The 23,422-nt window shown below is 39.1% G+C and overlaps 1 protein-coding gene across 1 annotated transcript in view; it reads right to left on the bottom strand.

Moving 5' to 3' along the window:
• SNX4 (sorting nexin 4) overlaps positions 1-23,035 on the bottom strand; it is a 73,920-nt gene extending 50,885 nt beyond the window's left edge. The window contains exons 1-5 of the mRNA XM_034999977.1: positions 22,876-23,035; positions 7,157-7,278; positions 851-986; positions 624-773; positions 126-173 (exon numbers count right to left, since the gene is read on the bottom strand). Of these exons, the coding sequence (XP_034855868.1) occupies positions 126-173; positions 624-773; positions 851-986; positions 7,157-7,278; positions 22,876-23,016 (597 nt within the window). The 5' untranslated portion in view covers positions 23,017-23,035. The remainder of the gene's footprint in view (positions 1-125; positions 174-623; positions 774-850; positions 987-7,156; positions 7,279-22,875) is intronic.
• Between the last annotated feature and the right edge of the window lie 387 nt (positions 23,036-23,422).

Here is a 23,422-nt window from a genome sequence, read left to right as displayed (position 1 = left end):
TGCAAAAGCGAGGTCTATTTCCAACATTCATTCATTCAATAAATACCAAGTATCCACTAAATGCATGGCACTGTGCTAGGAATTGTAAAGGAACCCGTCAAATTATTTCATAAAGATCTTCTTACCTTCAGTTGAAACCCAGTTTCATTCACGGTCTCCTTCCAGTTACCTTCCTAAAAATTAAAGTTAATTTTAGAAATCATTGCAAAATAAAACAACCTATAAGGAATACTCCAAATTAAATAAATTACATATCTATTATTCTGTTATTCTTTCAGGGAAGATGGGAGAAAGGTTAAAAAAAAGAATTCATTTCAAAATTAAGCATACAATCCAGATTCCAAAAGATTACCAAAAGACAGACCCAAGATTTTATAGATCTGGGCTTCAAAAAATTAAGACTAACTTTGATATCATTTAAGTGATGCCAGAAAGTACTGTCTTCAGTATCTTTAAGTATAAAAATGTTAGCTGAGTAATGTAACCCAATATTTTTGAAAATCAAAACAAACTGAAAAACACAATTAAATGCATATATAGTAACAAAGCTGCTGTAAAGAGATACTTAAGCATAAGCATTCTACAGTTTAAAAGAAAAAAAAAATCAAATGAGAGAAAAATACCTGTGTTAAAAACAAATAGAAGATTTTGTCTCTACAAAGGATGGGATGTGAGGCAACTCTCAAGAGAAAGTTTTCTAGGCCAATCCGTCGTCTTTCCACAAAATCCGGGTCCATGTTGTCAGCAGAAAGTTTATGCCAAACAAATTCTGCCTAGGTGAACAAAACAATCATGAAGAATAGTCTCAATGCTCAATATTTTTGAACTACACTGCTGTTTCATTTCTTACCCTTTTTTCTGGTAGAGGTGGCACAACAATATGTGGATAGTAAACTAAAAGGTAGTTTCTCAACAATTCAAATTCACTATACCGCCTCCATAGTGAGTCTGTTAGGACACTTTGACCATCAGTATGTTCAACTGACCTGAAAAGGAACAGAATAACATCTCCATTACTTTTTTAAAAATACAGATACATACACACACCCACCATTAAAATTTGTTAACTCCAGGGGCGCCTGGGTGGTTCAGTCGTTAAGCGTCTGCCTTCGGCTCAGGTCATGATCCCAGGGTCCTGGGATTGAGCCTCACATAGGGCTCCCTGCTCTGCGGGAAGTCTGCTTCTCCCTCTCCCACTCCCCCTGCTTGTGTTCCCTCTCTCGCTGTGTCTCTCTCTGTCAAATAAATAAATAAAATCATTTAAAAAAAAAATTTAACTCCATTTACTAAATGCTTATGAACCAGGCACTCAGTAAAGAACTTTCCGTGTATTACCTTTTTTAATCCTCCTAACCACCCTGTGAAGCAGGGATTATTATGCCCATTGTGCAGATGAGGAAGCAGCTACCCCTCCTACATTCACAAAGCTCTCTGGTTAAAGCACTCAAACCTCTCTGATTCCAAAGCCCTCACTCCTAATCACTTTTCCTTCTGTTACAGAAAACCTATTTGAACTCCAGAGAAATAATCATTTTAGGCACATTCTAAAAACCTCAATGTATAATAATTCAGTTAATGTATAATAATTGATTTTACAATACAGTAAAATCTGCCTCAGCTACTGTTCCATTAAACAAAAAGTATTTTTAACTATACTTCAGCCACAATGAGACACCACCATTCATGCCAAACAGCAAGACACTGCAAAGACCTGGATTAAAAGCTATAAAGGAAGCAGATGCATCCACGTACCAGGACATCTCCTCAAAGGCAAAATGTTAACTCTGAAAGAGTAGGGGAAAAAAGATGTAAAAATTCATTTCTAGTCTTATCTTTACCATAAAGAGCTGCAGGCTATATCATATAAAAGTTCAACTTACAGTTGGGGGAAAGTTTGGCTAAAACCACACCAAGGATATTTGAAGTTATTTTGACTACTTAAGATTTCTACTAGCATAATCATTTTTTTTTAAAGATTTTATTTATTTATTTGACAGAGAGATAGAGCCAGAGAACATAAGTGGAGAGAATGGCAGAGGGAGAGGGAGAAGCAGGCTCCCCACTTGAGCAGGGAGCCTGATGCGGGGCTCGATCCCAGGACCCTGGGATCATGACCCAAGCTGAAGGCAGATACCCAACCATCTGAGCCACCTGGGCGCCCCCTAGCATAATCATTCTTAAAAGGCATCAATCGGTCCCTAAACATTATCGGGACCTTCCTACTTTCTAATTGGTTGATTGACAATAGCTTTCAAGCCCTCCAAGAAATGCACATATCACCACAATGTGCATTTGCATCCTAGGGCATAAAGGCCCAGAAGCTAAATCAGTCTTGGAATAAAGTAGTCTTAAGAAAGTATATACATCATGCCATGCTTAGCACAATAGATGCTCAGTGTTTTTATCACTTATGTATTAGGTTTGCCACTAAATTTATTCATTGCCTATCAGTTACAAAGAAACAAAACATGAAATTCAAAGTGTACAAATGGCTCCCGTGGTAAAAACATAAATTATCAAATCAGAATTCATTTTAAAGAGTTAACCCAAACATTAGCTGTGACTAATACTATTCCAATTCAGATTCTCAAACTTCAGCTCAAAAAATATCTGGATTAATATCAAGTTTCAAATTATTCAAAATCATTACCAACAGAACCCACATCTTGCTAATAATCAGATTGATATAGATTAATATAGCCTATAAGAAGTACACCTACAAGGCTGTTAGAAGACCTGCTTAAGTTTTTGGTTTGTTTTTTTTTTCTTAAAGGCCATTTAAGGCAAAGTCTAGCCATTGGAGACTGACTAAACACATAGAGGATATTTACATTGGACCCTAAAACTAACACATTTATCCAATCATTCGCCAAATATTTAATAGCATATAACTAGTTTTACATGCAACATTTAATGCTCATAATAGACTGTATCATTAGCCCCATTTTACAAATCAGAAGACTTAAGTAATGACATCACACTTCTCCCAAACCATCAAGGCATTCTTACCTACTCTAAAAGAGGCATATTCTTATCTACTTTAAAAGGTTTCATATTCTGGGGCGCCTGGGTGGCTCAGTTGGTTAAGCGACTGCCTTCGGCTCAGGTCATGATCCTGGAGTCCCGGGATCGAGTCCCACGTCGGGCTCCCTGCTCAGCAGGGAGTCTGCTTCTCTCTCTGACCCTCCCCCCTCTCATGCTCTCTATCTCATTCTCTCTCTCAAATAAATAAAAAAATCTTTAAAAAAAAAAAAAAGGTTTCATATTCTATGAACAAAAAAACAAAAATCTCAGGAGAAATTAAAAACCAGTGACTTGGGGCGCCTGGGTGGCTCAGTTGTTAAGTGTCTGCCTTCCGCTCGGGTCATGATCCCAGGGTCCTGCAATCAAGCCCCGTGTGGGGCTCCCTGCTCAGCAGGGAGTCTGCTTCTCCCTCTGCCTCTCCCCCACCCCCCCAACTTGTGCTCTTTCTCTCTCCCTTGCAAATGTATAAATAAAAATCTTCAGGGCGCCTGGGTGGCTCAGTTGGTTAAGCGACTGCCTTTGGCTCAGGTCATGATCCTGGAGTCCCAGGATCGAGTCCCGCATCGGGCTCCCTGCTCAGCAGGGAGTCTGCTTCTCCCTCTGACCCTCCCCCCTCTCATGCTCTATCTATCTCATTCTCTCTCTCAAATAAATAAATAAAATCTTTAAAAAAAAAATCTTCAAAAACCTTTGACTTAAAAAAAAAAAAAAGTCAGACCATATCATTCCTTTGCCCAAAGTCCTCCAATACTTTCCCTCAAAAAAAAAAAAAAAAAAAAAAAAACCTGCAGCTTAGCAAATTCCTCAAGTGATTCCTATTACTTTAAAGTTTAGGAATCACTGTCTTAATTTAGAATTACATGAAAAATATTGTGGAAGATAAATAAATATACATTTATAATGAAATACAATTGTGGGGGCACCTGGGTGACTCAGTCAGTTAAGTGTCTGCCTTTGGCTCAAGTTATGATCTTGGGGTCCTGGGATCAAGCCCCATGTCAGGCTCCCTGCTCAGTGGGGAGTCTGCTTCTCCCTGACCGTCAGCCCCTGCCCCAGCTCATGCTCTAATAAATAAAATCTTTAAAAAAAAATAATGAAATATAATTGTGAAAGTCAACCCAATAATCATTTTGTGTACCACACATTTACTGATGATCCACTTATTTATTCAGAATATAGCTACATTACTCAAGTATGCTCACTCCTAACTCCCAGGTATAAATTATGATGTTCTATTCAGTTCAAAAGCAAAAGTAAACAACTATAAATTATTCTAATTATTCAAATCAAGATTCTCTTCCAGCAGTAAAAGTAATCAACAGCAAATTTCACTGCTCATTTGGGTGATAAAATATTCACATACTAAAAATGAAAATATCCTTTTTAGTTTTATATTAAAGAACTTGCAGCACGGTAAGCTATAGTTAATAATACTCTATTGCATATTTGAAAGTTGCTAAGAGAGTAAATCTTAAAAGTTCTCATTATAAGAAAAGAATTTTATAACTGTGTGGTGACAGATGCTAATTAGACTTGTGATCACTTGGAGCACCTGGGTGGCTCAGTTGGTTAAGCAACTGCCTTCCGCTCAGGTCATGATCCCAGGGTCCTGGGATCGAGCCCCGCATCCGGCTCCTTGCTCCTCGGGGAGCCTGCTTCTCCCTCTCCTTCTGCCTGCTACTCCCCCTGCTTGTGCTCTCTCTCTGTCAAATAAATAAATTAATTAAAAAAAAAAAAGACTTGTGATCACTTTACAATCTGTATAAATACTGCAAGGTAATGCTGTGTATCTGAAACTATTATGATGTTGTATGTCAATTATACCTCATAGTAAAAAAAACAGGGGGACGCCTGGGTGGCTCAGTCGGTTGAGCGTCTGCTCAGGTCAGGATCCCAGGGTCCTGGAATCGAGTACTGCATCGGGCTCCCTGCTCCACGGGGAGCCTGCTTCTCCCTCTGTCTCTGTCTCTCTCTCTGTCTCTCATGAATAAATAAATAAAATCTTTAAAAAAAAAAAAAACAGGAAAAAATAATTTACTTAGAAAGCTAAAGTTAACACTAATCTCTAAAGTATGATTTTTTTTTTAAGTAGCTAATTTAACTTAAAAAAAGAGGGGTGCCTTGGTGGCTCAGTTGTTAAGTGTCTGCCTTCGGCTCGGGTCATGATCCCAGGGTCCTGGGATCAGGCCCCACATTAGGCTCCCTGCTCAGTGGGAGGCCTGCTTCTCCCTCTCCCACTCCCCCTGCTTGTGGTTCTTGCTCTCGCTCTCTCTCTCTGTCAAATAAATAAATAAAATCTTAAAAAAAAACAAACAAACAGGAAAAAAACCCTCTACTGGGACCATATTTTTTTTAATCACTTTAAAAATCTCTGTGAGGGGGGTGGGGGGATGGGTTAGCCTAGTGATAGGTATTAAAGAGGGCACATATTGAATGGAGCACTGGGTGTTATATGCAAACAATGAATCATGGAACACTACATCAAAATAAATAAACAAACAAACAAACAAACAATCTGAAAACCAAAAAAACAATCTCTGTGAGGGGGGTCTGGCTGGCTCAGTCAGCAGAGCATGTGACTCTTGATCTCAAGGTTGTGAGTAAAGCCCCATACTGGGTGAAGGGCCTACTTAATAAAAAAAAATACATTTTTTAAAAATCTCTGTGAAACACATATGTAGATACATATGTCACAAAATGACCTAATTCTGGTGGGGGGATGGATTAAACAGGTGATTAAGGAGTGCACTTGTCATGATGAGCACAGGGTGATGTATGGAACTGCTGAATTACTACACTGTACACCTGAAACTAATATAACACTATATGTTAAGTAACAGGAATTAAAATAAAAACTTAAAAAAAAAAATACAAAAAACCCAAAATGACCTAATTTTTAAAAGACTGACCTTACCTCCCTCTGTTCCTAAAGTTCCTATTGTACATAAATTTTCTCTCGTTTTGGGAAGATTCCTTTTTTTTTCTTTTTGGTGGAGGAAGGAAAATTATACTTACAAAGAGAACTTTCAGAATTGCCTGTAGATAAACAGCATTTTCCAAGATTTTAACTTTTATTTTGGGTAGAAACACAGACCTGGAGAAAGCCTTGAAAAGTCACAGGGTGCAGCCTTAAGACAAGTTCAGTGACTTTGGTAAACCTATGAAAATTCAGGGTTTAAAATTTTTTTTCCTTAAAAATGTATTCACATTAAAACATGGTTATAACTACCAACTAGATCTGGTAGTTCTATTTATTTTATTTTACTGGCTATCAAAAAATCTCATGTCTTTAACTCAAAGCATTTTTGCTCAGTCTCGCAGAGAGTAAAAGAACTAGTTGGTAGATAGCCTTTATATAAGCTGTTTATAACTGGTGAAATAGAGTCTTGCCTTGCCTTTCTCTAGTCAAAACAGTCTAATTCCTTTAACTTTTTCCTTATGAGGTAAAAGACAATTTTTCTGATGAGTTTTAATTTCTTACTCCATGATTTACTCTTTTCAATTTTATCCCAGTCTAAAGTTCTAGTCTCAATCAATTCTTTCCTGTGAAAGAAAGGATTTAGACTGGCATCCTCTCCTCCTATACTTCCCTGCTAACCATCTTACTACCTAAGTCCACTTCATACACACCTGGGAATCGATCTCCTTTCCCAAAATCGCATAGGGATTATTATACCTAACTCCAAAATCTCCACCAAAGCATGTGTCAAGTAACATTTCAGATCCCAAAAGTATTCCACTAACCTTCTACTTCCAACACAAGTGCATTAAAATATAGCTACCAAGAGTACTACAGTAAAAGACACACCTGTTTATCTGTTAAAAAGTAAAGAAACAGGGGCGCCTGGGTGGCTCAGTCGGTTGGGCATCTGACTCTTGATTTTGGCTCAGGTCATGATCTCAGGGTTGAGACTGAGCCCCATGTTGGGCTCCACGCTGAGTGTGGAGCCTGCTTGGGATTCTCTCTCTCCTCCCCTGCCCCTCCCCACTCACACATGCGCACACTCTCTAAAAAAAAAAAACAAACCCAATACCTAAAAAGACAATGACTTGCAAACAATTCCATTAAGCAACATAACTTGCATCAACAGCTACCAGACAAAGCTTTTTCTATCTAATTCTCATCGCCCACCTTGTTTCAATGAGGTAAGCAGTATATGTTTCTTGCATGTTCATGGCATTTCTTCCAGTTCGCTTTTCTGCTTCTGAAACACTAATTTCGATCTTCTTCAACCAAAAATTATTTTCAGTCATCTGGACAAAAACAAATGGACGAAGAATGACAACAAAACTTTTAAGACAGTATTAAAAAAAAAAGAGCTATTTTTATCCATTGTTAGTACATATTACAAGCAAATTTCTTCTATTCCTTGAGTTGTTAGGGGTTGCTAAATGACAGCAGCAAATGAAATACGTCTCATCAGCAGCATTTTGTAGCACATCAAACTTTTCCAAAAGCTATTTTAACATGTATCACACATTATTAAAACATAGACGTTTTGTGTAAGTGACCAAGAATAAATCAATATAAAATGCCTAAGAAAACAATCTAAAAGCATGTTATACAAAGATGGATAATCCTCAATATTAAAATCTAATTTTTGGTTTTAACAAAGTCAAATCTCAGTCTCTCAAAAAGAAAATACTATACATATACCAAAAGGCAAGATTTTCAGCAGATAGGTTAAATTAAAAGAAAAAAAAAAGGAGGGGCGCCTGGGTGGCTCAGTTGGTTGAGCGACTGCCTTCGGCTCAGGTCATGATCCTGGAGTCCCGGGATCAAGTCCCGCATCGGGCTCCCTGCTCGGCGGGGAGTCTGCTTCTCCCTCTGACCCTCCTCCCTCTCGTGCTCTCTGTCTCTCATTCTCTCTGTCTCAAATAAATAAATAAAAAATAAAATCTTAAAAAAAAAAAAGAAAAAAAAAGGAGTCATCGTCTTATATTCAACTTTATTTTTATTTATTTATTTTTATTATATCCAACTTGAAATTTGCCTAAACGCTTTGGCAGTGGTTAACAGGCTCCACTTGTGAGACAGCAGCAAGGTTTAGGAGCAGACTCCTTTCTGCTCCTGCTAAAACATCCCCAGGTCTATGCTAAAAAAACACACCACTGGTGGTTCAAAGGCTGTATGTGTGGAAAGTGTGCCATTAAAAATACCAAAGTAACTCCAAGTCTAAAAGAGGAAGACAAAGTGAGACCATGTGATAACTGCTGTGCTTTGGGTTTTTTCCCCTTGCTCTGTCTCAAAGTTCAGAGGTGGGTTTTAATTAAAAATACTGCACTACATTATAACTGAGGGCAGTTTGTGAAGAAAGGTGTGAAAAACTGACAGGAATGGAGCCATTTTAAAAGGGAGCCAAGTAACCACTGCAGAGAAACTGCCTTATCCGTTTCTGATCGGACCAGACCAAAACCTCTGGACTAGGCAAAACAGCAAATGTTTTAAGTAACTGCTTGAGAAGTCAGCAGGAGAACAAACAACCTGCCCACAAGTCCACAGGTTATGGACTTTCTGAAGACAGAATCTATAGTAAAACAACGTATAACTAAGGGTTTAGCCTTTTTTTCTCTTAACTCGTGTACCTGCTCCGCCCCTTCTTTTTCCTTATAAAAACCCCTTACTTTCACCCTAGAAGCAGGATTCTATTTGGGTTTCTACTGAATTTGTATTCCCCAAATTGCAGTTCTTTAATGCCAAATACACTTGTTTGCCTCTCACTGTGGCCCTTTGTTTTCAGGTTAACAAGAGACAGAAGTAGAAAGATGGATGCACCAAGAAATAAAAGAAAAAACTACAGTAAAACCAACTGGTGATGATGTATACAGAAAATTAGGGATGCCTGGGTGGCTCAGTTGGTTAAGCATCTGCCTTCGGCTCAGGCCATGATCCCAGAGTGCTGTGATCCAGTCCCGCATCAGACTCCCTGCAGGGAGCCTGCTTCTCCTTCTTCCGGCTGCTCCCCGCCCCCGCTTGTGCTTGCTCGCTCTCTCTCTCTTTCTCAAGTAAATACATTTTTTAAAAAATCTTAAAAAAAAAAAAAAAAGAAAATTAAACCTATGTGCTATGAGGACAGAAAAAGCTATGTGGTATGGCAAAAAATTAAATGATGAATAAATTTAGGAAGTGCCCCCAAAATGCTGAAGAAAAACTGAGAAGATAAAAATGCTAAAAGATGATAAAAAGGCAGAGAACTAAGAAGTTAACCCAAAGGAATAAAATTATTAGTCGACAAAAACAGAAATCACTCAGTTGTCAAATAAGACATTTTTATCAAGTATTAATTTGTATGTTTAGCTACTGAGAGAAAAAATAAGGAAATACTCCAACCAAAAGTAAGTTCAAGAAATTACACAGGGTATTATGCTGAGCGAAATAAGTCAATCAGAGAAAGACATGTATCATATGATCTCACTGATATGAGGAATTCTTTTTTTTTTTTTAAAGATTTTATTTATTCACTTGAGACACAGAGATAGAGAGAGAGAGAGCATGAGCAGTGGGAGAGGCAGAGGGAGAGGAAGAAGCAGACTCCCCAGTGAGTCAGGAACCCGATGTGGGACTCGATCCCAGGACCCTGGGATCATGACCTGAGCCGAAGGCAGACGCTTAACCATCTGAGCCACCCAGGCGCCCCATGATATGAGGAATTCTTAATCTCAGGAAACAAACTGAGGGTTGCTGGAGTGGTGGGGGGGTGGGAGGTATGGGGTGGCTGGGTGATAGACACTGGGGAGGTTATGTGCTATGGTGAGCACTGTGAATTCTGTAAGACGGATCAATCACAGACCTGTACCTCTGAAACAGATCATACATTATATGTTAAAAAAAAGAAGATAGTAGGAAGGGAAAAGTGAAGGGGGGGAAATCGGAGGGGGAGACGAACCATGACAGACTGTGGACTCTGAGAAACAAACTGAGGGTTCTAGAGGGGAGGAGGGTGGGGGGATGGGTTAGCCTGGTGATGGGTATTTAAGAGGGCACGTACTGAATGGAGCACTGGGTATTATACGCAAACAATGAATCATGGAACACTACAGAAAAAACTAATGATGTAATGTATGGTGATTAACATAACATAATAAAATTTTAAAAAAGGAAAAAAAAAAAGAAATTACATAAGCACAAACCACCCAACAACAGGATTATGAAACCCTCATTGGTTGAGATACATATATATATATATATATATATATACATATAATTCCTAATTTGGGCCCATAGTCAAACACTTTAATTTATCCAGTGAAAAATACCTCCAATACTGACATGACTAGTAAAACAAATTAGCTCCCCAGCCAAAACGATAATGCATCTGAGTCATGAATTTACCCTCATACCATCCAATTACACAGGAGGAAAAAATAAATAAAAGAATAAAATCAGCTACCATAAAAACTAAAGAATGAAAACAGGAACACAACAATAACACCAGAAGGACTTGGAAAATGATATAAAATTGCTTATCCTCTCAGTAAAACACAAAGAGTGCCAAGAATAACTCAACTGGAAGCACAACTGTTAAAAGGATACATTGAACAAACTAGAGATGGACTGACTTGACTGGAAGATGAGCCCAGGGACATGTTTCAAAGAGAGACAGGATAGTTTAGATGTATTCAAAGCCGACTTCTCATCAGAGTAAAGAATATCATTAAAGAGTGATGCTGTACTCAAACCCAAAGGAATAACATCCTGAATGTAGATAGATGTTTGATGTGTGAATCACTACTTTCTACCTGACTTAAGACTAACTCCCTTACGGCGCCTGGGTGGCTCAGTTGGTTGAGCGACTGCCTTCGGCTCAGGTCATGATCCTGGAGTCCCGGGATCGAGTCCCGCATCGGGCTCCCTGCTCAGCGGGGGGTCTGCTTCTCCCTCTGACCCTCTTCCCGCTCGTGCTCTCTGTCTCTCATTCTCTCTCTCTCTCAAATAAATAAATAAAATCTTTAAAAAAATAAAAAATAAAAAAAAAAGACTAACTCCCTTAGACTAAATAAATGTAGAAGATAGACATATTTAAAAGGCTAATGAAATTATTTCCAACTCAAAAAATGAAAATGAATATAATGTTTCAAGTTTCAAAAATGTTGCAAACCACTAAGAAACAGTAAAAGCATAAAAGCAGATAAAAGTGATAAAAGGAACAATAAGAAACTATTAATTCAATAAATATGTCCTGGGTATCTAACTTGCCAGTCATTAGGGATGGAAAGAGAGATGACACATGGTGCCTAAAAAAAAAAAAAAAGAAACATGGTGCCTGACACTTCAGGAGTTCACTGCTTGCATGAAGAATTCTCAGCCTGCATACTGACGTTCTTTAAGACTAAAAACAAAATGAAAGCTAACCTTAATATAACTTTTAGGATTACAGATGAAAAGAGTTAGTGTTTATGGCATTTGACTTATTTAGTTAATCTTATTTAAATCATATACTAAAGAAAATATATTACATTTATTGTTATACTGAAAATTATAGGAAAAAGATAAAACAGGCCAACAACAACAACAGGCCAATTAAGATGAACGCGGAGCTAATTGGAAAAGAAACAATGCAAAGAAAGAAAAATAAAATATATTTGGGTAGTAAAACTGACATTGCAAGAATTCAAATCAGTAAGAACATGAGATAGTTGCAAAGCTTCCGCAGAAGGCTGAGGAAAAAAATACCAAAAAAGGGTAAAAATGATGAAATATGATCTTAAAAAACCCAAAGAACCAATATTTAAACAATGTTAGTCCTCAAAGAAGAAATTAGAAGAAACAGAAATAATAACTATCTGTATAATTTAAAAGAAAAAGAAATAAGCAAACAAATCTTTCCTGGACTGGAAAAAAGTTCTAAGCCTTCAAACTAAAAGGCATGTGGTCTATGTATAATGAACTGGAAAATTTTAACATCCCAACAAGATTAAGGCAGGAAAATAAGAACTAAGACCCCTAACAAAAGAATAAATATCAAATCTGCCTTAGACTCCACAATAAATTCCAAATGACAAAGGAGCATTATGCATAGGGCATGCTTAAAAATATTTAAACATATTAACATACTGTCCCTTCAAAAATACTTAGACCCAGCACAATTTTTTACAGAAACTGATAAACTATTCCTAAATTTTATATGGAAATATGGCCTAGAATAGCCAAAAGGATTTTGAACAAGCTGTAGGATCCAGTTTCAAAACTTACTAAAAAGTGAAAGTAATCAAGAAAGTGTTGTATTGGGAGAAGGAAGAAAGATCAATGGAAGAGAACTGAGAATCCAGGGATAAACCCTTACATTTAAGGTCAACTGATTTTTTTTTTTTTTTTTAGGTCAAGTGATTTTAAAAAACACACCAAGGCAAGTCTTTTCAACATATGGTGCTGAAACCACTAAATGTTCACACCCCCCCCAAAAAAAGATTCAGACCCTTTACTCACACCACAGACAGAAATTAACTCAAAATGGCCTAGATATAGAGCTAAGACTGAAATTTCTAGAAAAAAACATAGGAGAAAAATCTTTGTGATCTTAGGATATGCAAAGAGTTCTTAGATATAATACCAAAAGCACAATCCATAAAAGAGAAAAGTGGTATACCAGGCCTCATCAAAATTAAAACCTTTTACTATTCAAAAGACACCATAAAAAGAGGGGCGCCTGGGTGGCTCAGTCGTTAAGCATCTGCCTTCGGCTCAGGTCATGATCCCAGGGTCCTGGGATTGAGCCCCACATCGGGCTCCCTGCTCCGTGGGGAAGTCTGTTTCTCCCTCTCCTACTCCCCCTGCTTGGTGTTCCCTCTCTCGCTTTGTCTCTCTCTGTCAAATAAATAAATAAAATCTTTAAAAAAAAAAAAGAGAGAGAGAGGCACCTGGGGCTCCTGGGTGGCTCAGTCAGTTAAACATGACTTCAGCTCAGGTCATGATCTCGGGGTTCTGGGACTGAATTGGGCTCCCCACTCAGCAGGAATTTGGGGGGATGACAGGAATGTTCTAAAACTGGATTGTGGTGATGGTTGCATAACTCTGTAATTTTACTAAAAATTATTGAATTAGATTGAATTTTATGATATATAAATTATACTTTAATAAAGTTGTTTATGGGGGCGCCTGGGTGGCTCAGTCGGTTAAGCGGCTGCCTTCGGCTCAGGTCATGATCCCAGGGTACTGGGATCGAGCCCCGCATCGGGTTCCCTGCTCGGCAGAGAGCCTGCTTCTCCCTCTCCCTCTGTCTACCGCTCTGCCTACTTGTGCTCTCTCTCTATCTCTGTTAAATAAATAAAAATCTTAAAAAAAAATAAAGTTGTTTATGCCAACAAATTAGACAATATGGAAGAAATGGATGCATTCCTAGAGATGTATAAACTACGAAAACTGAACCAGGAAGAACTTGGAAAACCTGAACAGACCCATAACAAGCAAGGAAATTGAAGCAATAATCAAATATCTCCCAACAAACAAGAGCCCAGGGCCAGATGGCTTCCCAGGAGAATTCTACCAAATATTTAAAGAAGAATTAATACCTATTCTGAAACTGTTCCAAAAAATAGAAATGGAAGGAAAACTTCCAAACTCATTTTGAGGCCAAAGACTCCACCTAAAAGGAGAATTAGAGACCAATATCCCTGATGAACATGGATGCAAAAATTCTCACCAAAATACTAGCCAATAGGATCCAACAGTACATTAAAAGGATTATTCACCACGACCAAGTGGGATTTATTCCTGGGCTGCAAGGTTGGTTCAACATCTGCAAATCAATCAGTGTGATACACTTCATTAATAAAAGAAAGGACAAGAACCATATGATCCTCTCAATAGATGCAGAAAAAGCATTTGACAAAGTACAGCATCCTTTCTTGATTAAAACTCTTCACAGTGTAGGGATACCTCAATATCATAAAAGCCATCTATGAAAAACCCACAGAGAATATCATTCTCAATGGGGAAAAACTGAGATCTTTTCCCCCTAAGATCAGGAATACAGAAGGAATGTCCACCATCTCCAAAGCTGTTCAATACAGTACTAGAAGTCCTAACCAGGGCAATCAGACAACAAAAGGCATCAGAAATGGCAAAGAAGTCAAACTCTCACTCTTTGCAGATGATATGATACTTTATGTGGAAAACCCAAAAGACTCCACTCCAAAACTGCTAGAACTCATACAGGAATTCAGTAAAGTGGCAGGATATAAAAATCGATGCACAGAAATCAGCTGCATTTCTATACACCAAAAATGAGACAGAAGAAAGAGAAATTAAGAAGTCAATCCCATTTACAACTGCACCCAAAACCATTAGATACCTAGGAACAAATCTAACCAAAGAGGCAAAGAATCCATACTCAGAAAACTATAGAAGACTCAAGAACGAAATTGAGGAAGACACAAAGAAATGGAAAAATGTTCCATGCTCATGGATTGGAAGAACAAATACTGTGAAAATGTCTATGCTAAGAGCAATCTACACATTTAATGCAATCCCTATCAAAATACCATCAACTTTTTTCAAAGAAATGGAACAAATAATCCTAAAATTTGTATGGAACCAGAAAAGACCCCAAATAGCCAGAGGAATGTTGAAAAGGAAAACCAAAGCTGGTGGCATCACAATCCCAGACTTCAAGTTCTATTACAAAGCTGTAATCATCAAGACAGTATGGTACTGGCACAAACACAGGCACATAGATCAATGGAACAGAATAGAGAGCCCAGAAATGGAGCCTCAACTCTATGGTCAACTAATCTTTGACCAAGCAGGAAAGAATATCCAATGGAAAAAAGACAGTCTCTTCAACAAATGATGTTGGGAAAATTGGACAGCCACATGCAGAAGAATGAAACTGGACTATTTCCTTACACCATACACAAAAATAGACTCCACATGGATGAAAGACCTAAATGTGAGACAGGAATCCATCAAAATCCTAAAGGAGAACACAGGCAGCAACTTCTTCCTAGAAACATCGCCAAAGGCAAGGGAAGCAAGGGCAAAAATGAACTACTGGGACTTCATCAAGATAAGCAAGGAAAGGAAAGTCTACCAAACCAAAAGACAACTAAGAGAATGGGAGAAGATATTTGCAAATGACATATCAGATAAAGGGCTAGTATCCAAAATCTATAAAGAACTTATCAAACTCAACACCCAAAGAACAAATAATCCAATCAAGAAACGGGCAGAAGACATGAACAGACATTTCTCCAAAGATACACAAATGGCCAAAAGACACATGAAAAAATGCTCAACATACTCGGCATCAGGGTCATACAAATCAAAACCACAATGAGATACCACCTCACACCAGTTAGAACGGCTAACCTTAACAAGTCAGGAAACAACAGATGTTGGTAAGGATGTGGAGAAAGGGGAACCCTCGTACACTGTTGGTGGGAATGCAAGCTGGTGCAGCCACTCTGGAAAACAGTATGGAGATTCCTCAAAAAGTTAAAAATAGAGCTACTCTATGACCCAGCAATTGCATTACTGGGTATTTACCCCCAAGACAACAAATGTAGTGATCCGAAGGGGCACCTGCACCCCAATGTTTATAGCAGCAATGTCCACAATAGCCAAACTATAGAAAAAGCCCAGATGTCCATCAACAGATGAATGGATAAAGAAGATGTGGTATATATATACAATGGAATATTATGCAGCCATCAGAAAAAAATGAAATCTTGCCATTTGCATTGATGTGGATAGAACTAGAGAGTGGGGCGCCTGGGTGGCTCAGTCGTTAAGCGTCTGCCTTCGGCTCAGGTCATGATTCCAGGTCCTGGGATCGAGCCCCGCATCGGGCTCCCTGCTCCGCAGGAAGCCTGCTTCTCCCTCTCCCACTCCCCCTGCTTGTGTTCCCTCTTCGCTGTCTCTCTCTCTCTGTCAAATAAATAAATAAAATCTTTAAAAAAAAAAAAAAAGAACTAGAGAGTATTATGCTAAGCAAAATAAGTCATTTAGAGAAAGACAATTATCATATGATCTCACTGATATGTAGAATTTGAGAAACAAGGCAGAGGATCATAGGGGAAGAGAGGAAAACATGAAACAAGATGAAACCAGAGAGGGAGACAAACCATAAGAGACTCAATCTCAGGAAACAAACTGAGGGTTGCTGGAGTGGAGGGGGGTAGGAGGGATGATGTGGCTGAGTGGACATTGGAAGGATATGTGTTGGGGTGAGTGCTGCGTATTGTGTAAGACTGATGAATCACAGACCTGTACCCCTGAAACAAATAATACATTATATGTTAATAATAAAAAAAAGGGGGGGAAAGAAAAAATATATAGTTGTTTAAAATAAAATCCATGAGTGAGGCGCATGGGTGGCTCAGTCGCTGGGCATCTGCCTTCAGCTCAGGTCATGATCCCAGGATCCTGGGATCGAGCCCCGCATCAGGCTCCCTGCTCCGCAGGAAGCCTGCTTCTCCCTCTCCCACTCCCCCTGCTTGTGTTCCCTCTCTTGCTGTGTCTCTCTGTCAAATAAATAAATAAAATCTTTAAAAAACAAAATAAAATAAAATAAAATCCATGAGTCCATACTGAAAAGACAAATAGAAAGTCTGATGAGGAGCAAGATACTTTCAATTTCAAAGTATGTCCCACAAAATATTAATTACAAAAGGGAAAAGAGTTACTTGATATTGAAGACTGGCAGAAAATATGATTCCCAAGTATTGGGCAAATACAAATCACATGTGAACTGCTAAGATGTAACTGGAACATAGCATCACTTTAGTGGCAATTTCTGCCAAAGATGCATAACCTGAATCTAATCATAAGGAAACATAAGCAAACCCAAGTTGAGGGGCATTCTACAAAATAACTGGTTTCTAATCTTCAAAAGGGTCAAAGTTACCAAAGTAAAGACTGAGAAACTGCCAGATTGAAGGAGACTAAAGAGACGATACAATTAAATGCAGTATATGCATCTGGACTGGATCATTTTGCTCTGAAGAACACTATTGGTGCAACTGGCAAAATTTAAACAAAGTTTGAGGATGAGATAGTAGTCATTTATCAATGTTATTTTCCTGATTTTGATGGTAGTACTGTGGCTACATAGGACAATGTCCTTGTTTGCCCCTAAACACTGAAAAGTTTTTGAGTAATCTCTATGCCCAACGTGGGGTTCAAACTCATGACCCCAAAATCAAGAGTTGCAGGCTCTACTGACTGAGCCAGCCAGGAACCCCTAACACTGAAAGTTCTGGGAATGAGATGAGGGAATATCATGATGGCAGTTCAATTTTCAAATAGTTCATGGGAAAAAGTATCTTCATATTGCCCTTGCTTATAAATTTGGTATCATTTCTATAAATGAGATTATTTCAAAAAATTCTTAAATAGTCATAATTACATAAATAATTTTTGTTTCAGTTATGTTTGGGGGAAGAAAACAAGAAAGATACATGCCCTCCAAATCATTAGAGGATAAAACCAAAGAAATTATCGCCCACAAAGGAAAACGCAAAAATAGAAACCAGAATAAGAAAGTATAAAACCTCACAGAAGAAAATCAACTAAAAATAAAGCCAGTTAGGATAATGCAAATGTTTTAAATTCCCTATGGTAAACAAGAGAAAGACTTAAAACATAACACAAGGCATAAAAATTATAACATGGAACAAACACAAATACAAATAAACTGAAGTCAAAAGAAATCAGTGATCAGTTTAACATGAGGCCAAGCAGGTAAGCAGGAAAATATAAAATAACTGGAAATCAGGAAAAAATAAAAGTTTGTAATTAGAAGAGCCAAGGATCAATTCACTCTCAGATTAAAAACCAGTTTGCCAGAATCTGAATCCCATCTCTGCCACAGATTAGCTGTGCTAACTCTGGGCAAATTTTTTAATCTCTCTGCCTCAGTTTCCTCATCTTTAAAATGGGGATTACAGTACTTAACCTCATAATGTTATCAGAACATTTAATGAGTTAATGCAAGAAGAGTTCTAAAAGTTGCCTGGTGTATAGCAGGAGCTCAAGTATTCCCTATTACTTGTAATTTTAAGGTTTTTTTTAATTACGAAAATAACACAAGCTTGATGTGTAAAAATTGAAAAATATAAGTAAAATTAAGTAAATATAAGTCACCTGTATCCCACAACCCAGCACTAACCACTGTTAATATACTACTGTTGGTGTACTTCCTTACAATCTTTTTCTACGTTTGATTCTTGTTACTGAAATAGGTCAAAGATCTGAAGTTTAAGAACTACCCAAAGAATTTACTTCCCTTAGGAGATACGTCTACAATGGCCAAAAGTAGCAGGTATTATGTTAAAAACAATGTATTTACTTAGTCCTATGAGTGAAGCTTACTTCAGTTATAAATAAGAAAAATAGTTTTATGACCTGTTTTCTTGTGCTTTTTATCTATAAAAATATGTATTTTAAAAATAGCAGTGATTCAGAAAACATCGGTTTTTTTTTTAAGATTTTATTTATCTTACAGAGAGACAGAGACAGCCAGAGAGGGGACACAAGCAGGCGGAGTGGGAGAGGGAGAAGCAGGCTTCCCGCCAAGCAGGGAGCCCGACACGGGGCTCGATCCCAGGACCCAAAGATCACGACCTGAGCTGAAGGCAGACACTTAAAGACTGAGCCACCAGGTTCCCCAGAAAACATTAATTTTTATTTAAAATAAAATATATGTTTGAACAGTTTTTCAGACTGAGTGACAACACATTCATGGTTCATGAAATCAATTTGGTGGTTTGTGATCAATATTTCTTTTTAATAATAAATAGAAGAAGACTGTCAGAGTACTGAATGAAGTAATGATTAAGTATTGCCTCTTGGAACAACACTTATGTATGAAAGGATATGTATGCTGATTAGGTTGTAGAAAATGTATTTTGTACCGTGAGTCACCTTTGAAAAACTCTTGAGAGCTGCTGAGGTAGAAAAATGAGGAAAAAGTTCTTGAATGTGATTTAATCACCTGCTACTAAACTGATACATTCTTTAAGTACATCTTCTTTTCCTTTTTCATGTTACTCACCCCCACAAGCCTCAAATCTTGCCCACAGCGCCAGCCTACTCCACTCAGTTCTCTGCTGCCAATCAGTAAAGGTGTCACGGGGTACACCGATTGCTAACCAGTAAGCACCAGTTGCACAAGAACTCTTTGCCCCCACCAGTACTCCCCAGGCCTGGAGTGCACTCCCTGAAAAATCACTCATGACTCCCTCAGGCAATGATTTTTCTCTGGACAAACACTTAACTATCAACTCAATGGAATTTTCCAGCCTAAAAAGTTATCTTGCTTCCATTCCCTTGCTATTTCATCTCTCTTGTGCCGGGACTAATTGCTACTTTCTTGGAGATTGGATTCCTCTCTCATTTTTTCCATTTTCTAAATTATTTTAAATAGAACTGACACTACTTTAAAAAAGAAGAAGAAGAATGCACTCTTCCCTACTGGGGAAGAAGTATGAAAGAAAAAAAAAGACTTCTCATCAAACAATGGAAAAGAATTGAAGACTCACAGAAAGAAAAATAAGAGACCACAGAAGAGCTGATAGCAGAATTTAAAGAATCCTGATTACTGATGTTTAAAACCAAAGGAGATTTGAGACTCAGTCAGTGCTGGCTTCTATTACCCCTAGGTGTAGGGCAAATGGTACAAATTACTCTCAGCCCAAATCTACAGTCAAAAATAAGGATGATGAGGCAAGATTTCTGCATCTCTATACTCCATCTGCATAGATATTTTTGTGGTGAAAAGCTACTTGATAAATCAACACATTTTTAACACTTTCTTTTCTTCTTAAAATTGCAACTTAAACTAAAAAACTTAAATACAGTATTGGAGCAATTAACAAGTCTATTTTTAACTTTTTTTTTTTTTTTTTTTTTAATGAAGCAGCATGGCTTACTGGAAAGAGCACTGATTTCAAAGCCAGGAGGACCTGGGCTCAAATCCCAGCCATACCACTGACTAGCTTGTGACCTTGGTGAAATTACTTCTCTCTGAACCCCATCTTTATCTGTCTTTTGGGGGTAATTTACAGAATTAAATGAAAAGCAGAGCTTACTGTACATAGCACTCACAAACAACAAATCTAACTTACCTTTCTGCTCAGACCACATTCCTATCAATAACAGTAACAAGTGGTTATCGTTACTGCAATATTTCTCAACTGAAAATGGACTGGAGAAGAAGAGGGGATAGAAAGAGGGAAAGGTAGGGGCGCCTGGCTGGCTCAGTTGGTACAGCATACGATGACTCTTGATCTCGGGGTCATGAGTTCGAGCCCCACGTTGGGTGTGGAGATTACTTAAAAATAAATAAAGATTTAAAAGAAAAAAGAGGGAAAGGGAGTAGGTGGCCCTCAAAGGGCGGGCTTGGGGCTTTTGGCAGGAAGGGGACAATGTACAGAGTACATGTGAATGTATATATTTAAACTACTGATCCTGAAATAATTGATACTGAAAATAATTGTCCAAATGGCTTGTGTCTCTAGAATCACAAAATTAAGGAGCTGCTTGAGGAAACCCCGTAAGTTTGGTCACTGGTGAATGGTACATTTACAAACATTTTCCTAAAATGTCAGGTAATACAACTTTTACTATATGATAGCATCTTTGGGATTTCAAATATCTTAAACTGAATATATATAGGTTTTTTAATGAGGTACTTATAATTACTTTTAAATTAAGATAAATGGAGTTTATACTATAGTTGTGACTTCATATTAGTTAATTATCTTCACAAAAAATTACCAAAAAACAAATTTTTTTTTAAAGATTTTTTTTTTTTAAGTAATCTCTACATCCAACATGGGGCTCAAACTTACATTCATGAGATCAAGAGTCGCACGATCTACTGATGAGCCAACCAGGTGCCCCATGAAAATTTTTATCATCATAATCGAATCAAAATTAAACTCATGATGTTGTCAACAAAAGATATGATCCTTGCCTTTTGAAACAATCTAAAATTGCTTTAACATATACCCAAGAGATTGGCAAATATTTTAAAGTCTGAAAACATTAAGTGTTGATACAGACAGAAAGCATCGGGCACTGCTGATGGGAAAATAAGTTGGTAAAATCACTTTGGAAAGCAATTTGGCACCACCTACTAGGATTCAATGTGCTAATATCCTACAATCCAGCAATCCCACATCTAAATTTGTATTAGACATCTGCACCAAGAGATACGGAAGAAGTTAATGATAGTAATTTTTTTAGAAATAAGCAAGAATCTTGTAATAACCCCAATGTCTATAAACACAAGAAGAAATCAACTGTAGAATATCTATAAAATGGTAGCCTATAACAGTCGTGAATATAAATCAATTAAGCCAGTTTGGCTGAATCCCAAAAACATACTGAGCTAAGAGAGGAAGTAAAATTATATCACGTAAATTTCAAAATCAAGTAAAACAACATGTTGTTTAGGGATACATATGGTAAAATTATAAGAAAAGCAAAAGAACTGCTAATACAAAATGCAGAATACAGGTTACCACTGTGGTGGAGGGAGTGAGCTGTAACCCAGGAGAACATATGAGTGCTTCGATTATTTTGTGAGATAATTATTTATTGTTTAGTGATGACATACTTCACAATAAGTTTTTTTTTAAAAAGGGGAACACAAAAACTAAGTCACAGATGGAAACCTGCATAAAGAGCAAATCATAAGAGCCAAATTTATGAACTAAGAATACACACACTTCTTCACATTTAATATGAGATCCTGACCTTTCCACAAATAATTCTACATTTTGGAAAAAATTAAATGAAAAACTTAAAACTCACCCCAAAAAGTCTTTATGCTACCCTATGTATCTCCACATTTCCCTAAGGCAAAACCTTCAACTACTGTGTATGAAGTTCCTGGTTATCTGGTCTCTAAACTTTAAATAAAGGCTTTCTAGTTACATCCAGCAAACAACTTTAACTTTTCTTTACCCGTATACCATAAGAATGGGCAGTTTTATATTAGCACTAACACCTGTTGCAGAAAAAAGGAAGCAAAATGGATGATCAACGCACACTCTTGGAGAGAATGGTGTCATGTGGAGTGATGGTTTCTGAAATGCTTCGATTTAACCCGGTCTACCTATCTTGCATTATGCGTGAAAACACTTTGGAGTGAAAGCAATTACAAATATACAATGATGCATTTTCTCCTCTCCTCAAGCAATGAAAATCACTAAGGGGCTTCACAAAGCAGGGGCTTCACAAAGCAGGTCCATGGGATATAGATGACAAACCTCACTCAACTGGGAAATACGGCACTGCCTCCAAGTGAAGAAACTGCAGACAAATACGGAGTTTGATTTTTTTTTATTTGTACCTCTTCTTGAATCCGACACTTTCTTCAATTTCCTGATGGTGGCACCAAGCCAACCACCCTTTTTAACCCCCAACTTGTTCAAGGCCCCCATTCCCCTCCTTCTCCAGCACCGCTGCCCACTCTCCACGATGCCTCGGTCCGGCCATCGCCTCCGCACAACCCTTCACCAGAATGCCAGGAACAACAGTGTTGCTCTTCTGGTCCAAACCTCTAGGTCCCCCGACCTCTGAACACCTGCTCCAGCCCGGCGGGTCCCGGGCTCCGACCTCCACGCCCGCGGGACCGCACCCACACATGCCCTCCGCTCCCCGCGCCGCCGCCCTCTCGGCCCTTCCCTTGGTCCCGCAGCGCCAGGCGCTCGCCCCTCCCCCAAACCCCCTTTTTCCACCGAGCCTCCCCTTCATTGCACCTGTGGCCCGGCCCTTCCACCCTGCTGTCGCCTCACCGCCGGGCCTTCCCGGCTCGAGCCCACCGGGCCCCGCCAGCCCAGCCCAGCTCGGCCCGCTAGGCCCCGACACCAGGCCCCGTGGCCTCTGCCGCCCCTTCTCCTCACCGTGCCCTCCCCGGAGCCCTCGTCTCGGGCCCCTTCCGCTTCCTCACCGACCGCGGCCTGCAGGCCCGCGTCGGGGTGGCCCAGCGGCTCTAAGGGCGCCGGCTGCAACTGCCGCTCGGGATCCCGAGGTGCCTGCTCCATGGCTGCGGTTTGGCGCGGCGGCTCCAGTGCGCCTGCGCCGCCGCGCAGCGCGCCCCGCCCCCTGCTTCTCGGCCCCGCCCCCTGCTTCTCGGCCCGGCCCGGCTGCGGTCCGCGGTCCGCGGGGGCTGAGACCCACGGAGTTCCCGGCGGGTACTTAGGAAGTGGTCAGCTGCTAAACTGGGAGCCCCAGAAACCGGGGAGAACGGGTGGAGGAGAGAAGGGGAGAAAGGCAAGGGGAAAGTGAAGAACAGAGTAGACCCTGGAACCATTCCGGTTGGAGATCACCTAGAGAAAAATTGAGTCTCAAAAAGAAATCCGAGGGCGCCTGGGTGGCTCAGTTGGTTAAGCCACTGCCTTCGGCTCAGGTCATGATCCTGGAGTCCCGGGATCGAGTCCCGCATCGGGC

Source organism: Mirounga leonina, unplaced genomic scaffold (genome assembly GCF_011800145.1).
Source record: "Mirounga leonina isolate KUSES-001 unplaced genomic scaffold, KU_Mleo_1.0 Mir_115, whole genome shotgun sequence".
Taxonomy (NCBI): Eukaryota; Metazoa; Chordata; class Mammalia; order Carnivora; family Phocidae; genus Mirounga; species Mirounga leonina.
Note: the sequence above shows the minus strand (reverse complement) of the source record. Positions and strands in the feature narration are given on the sequence as shown.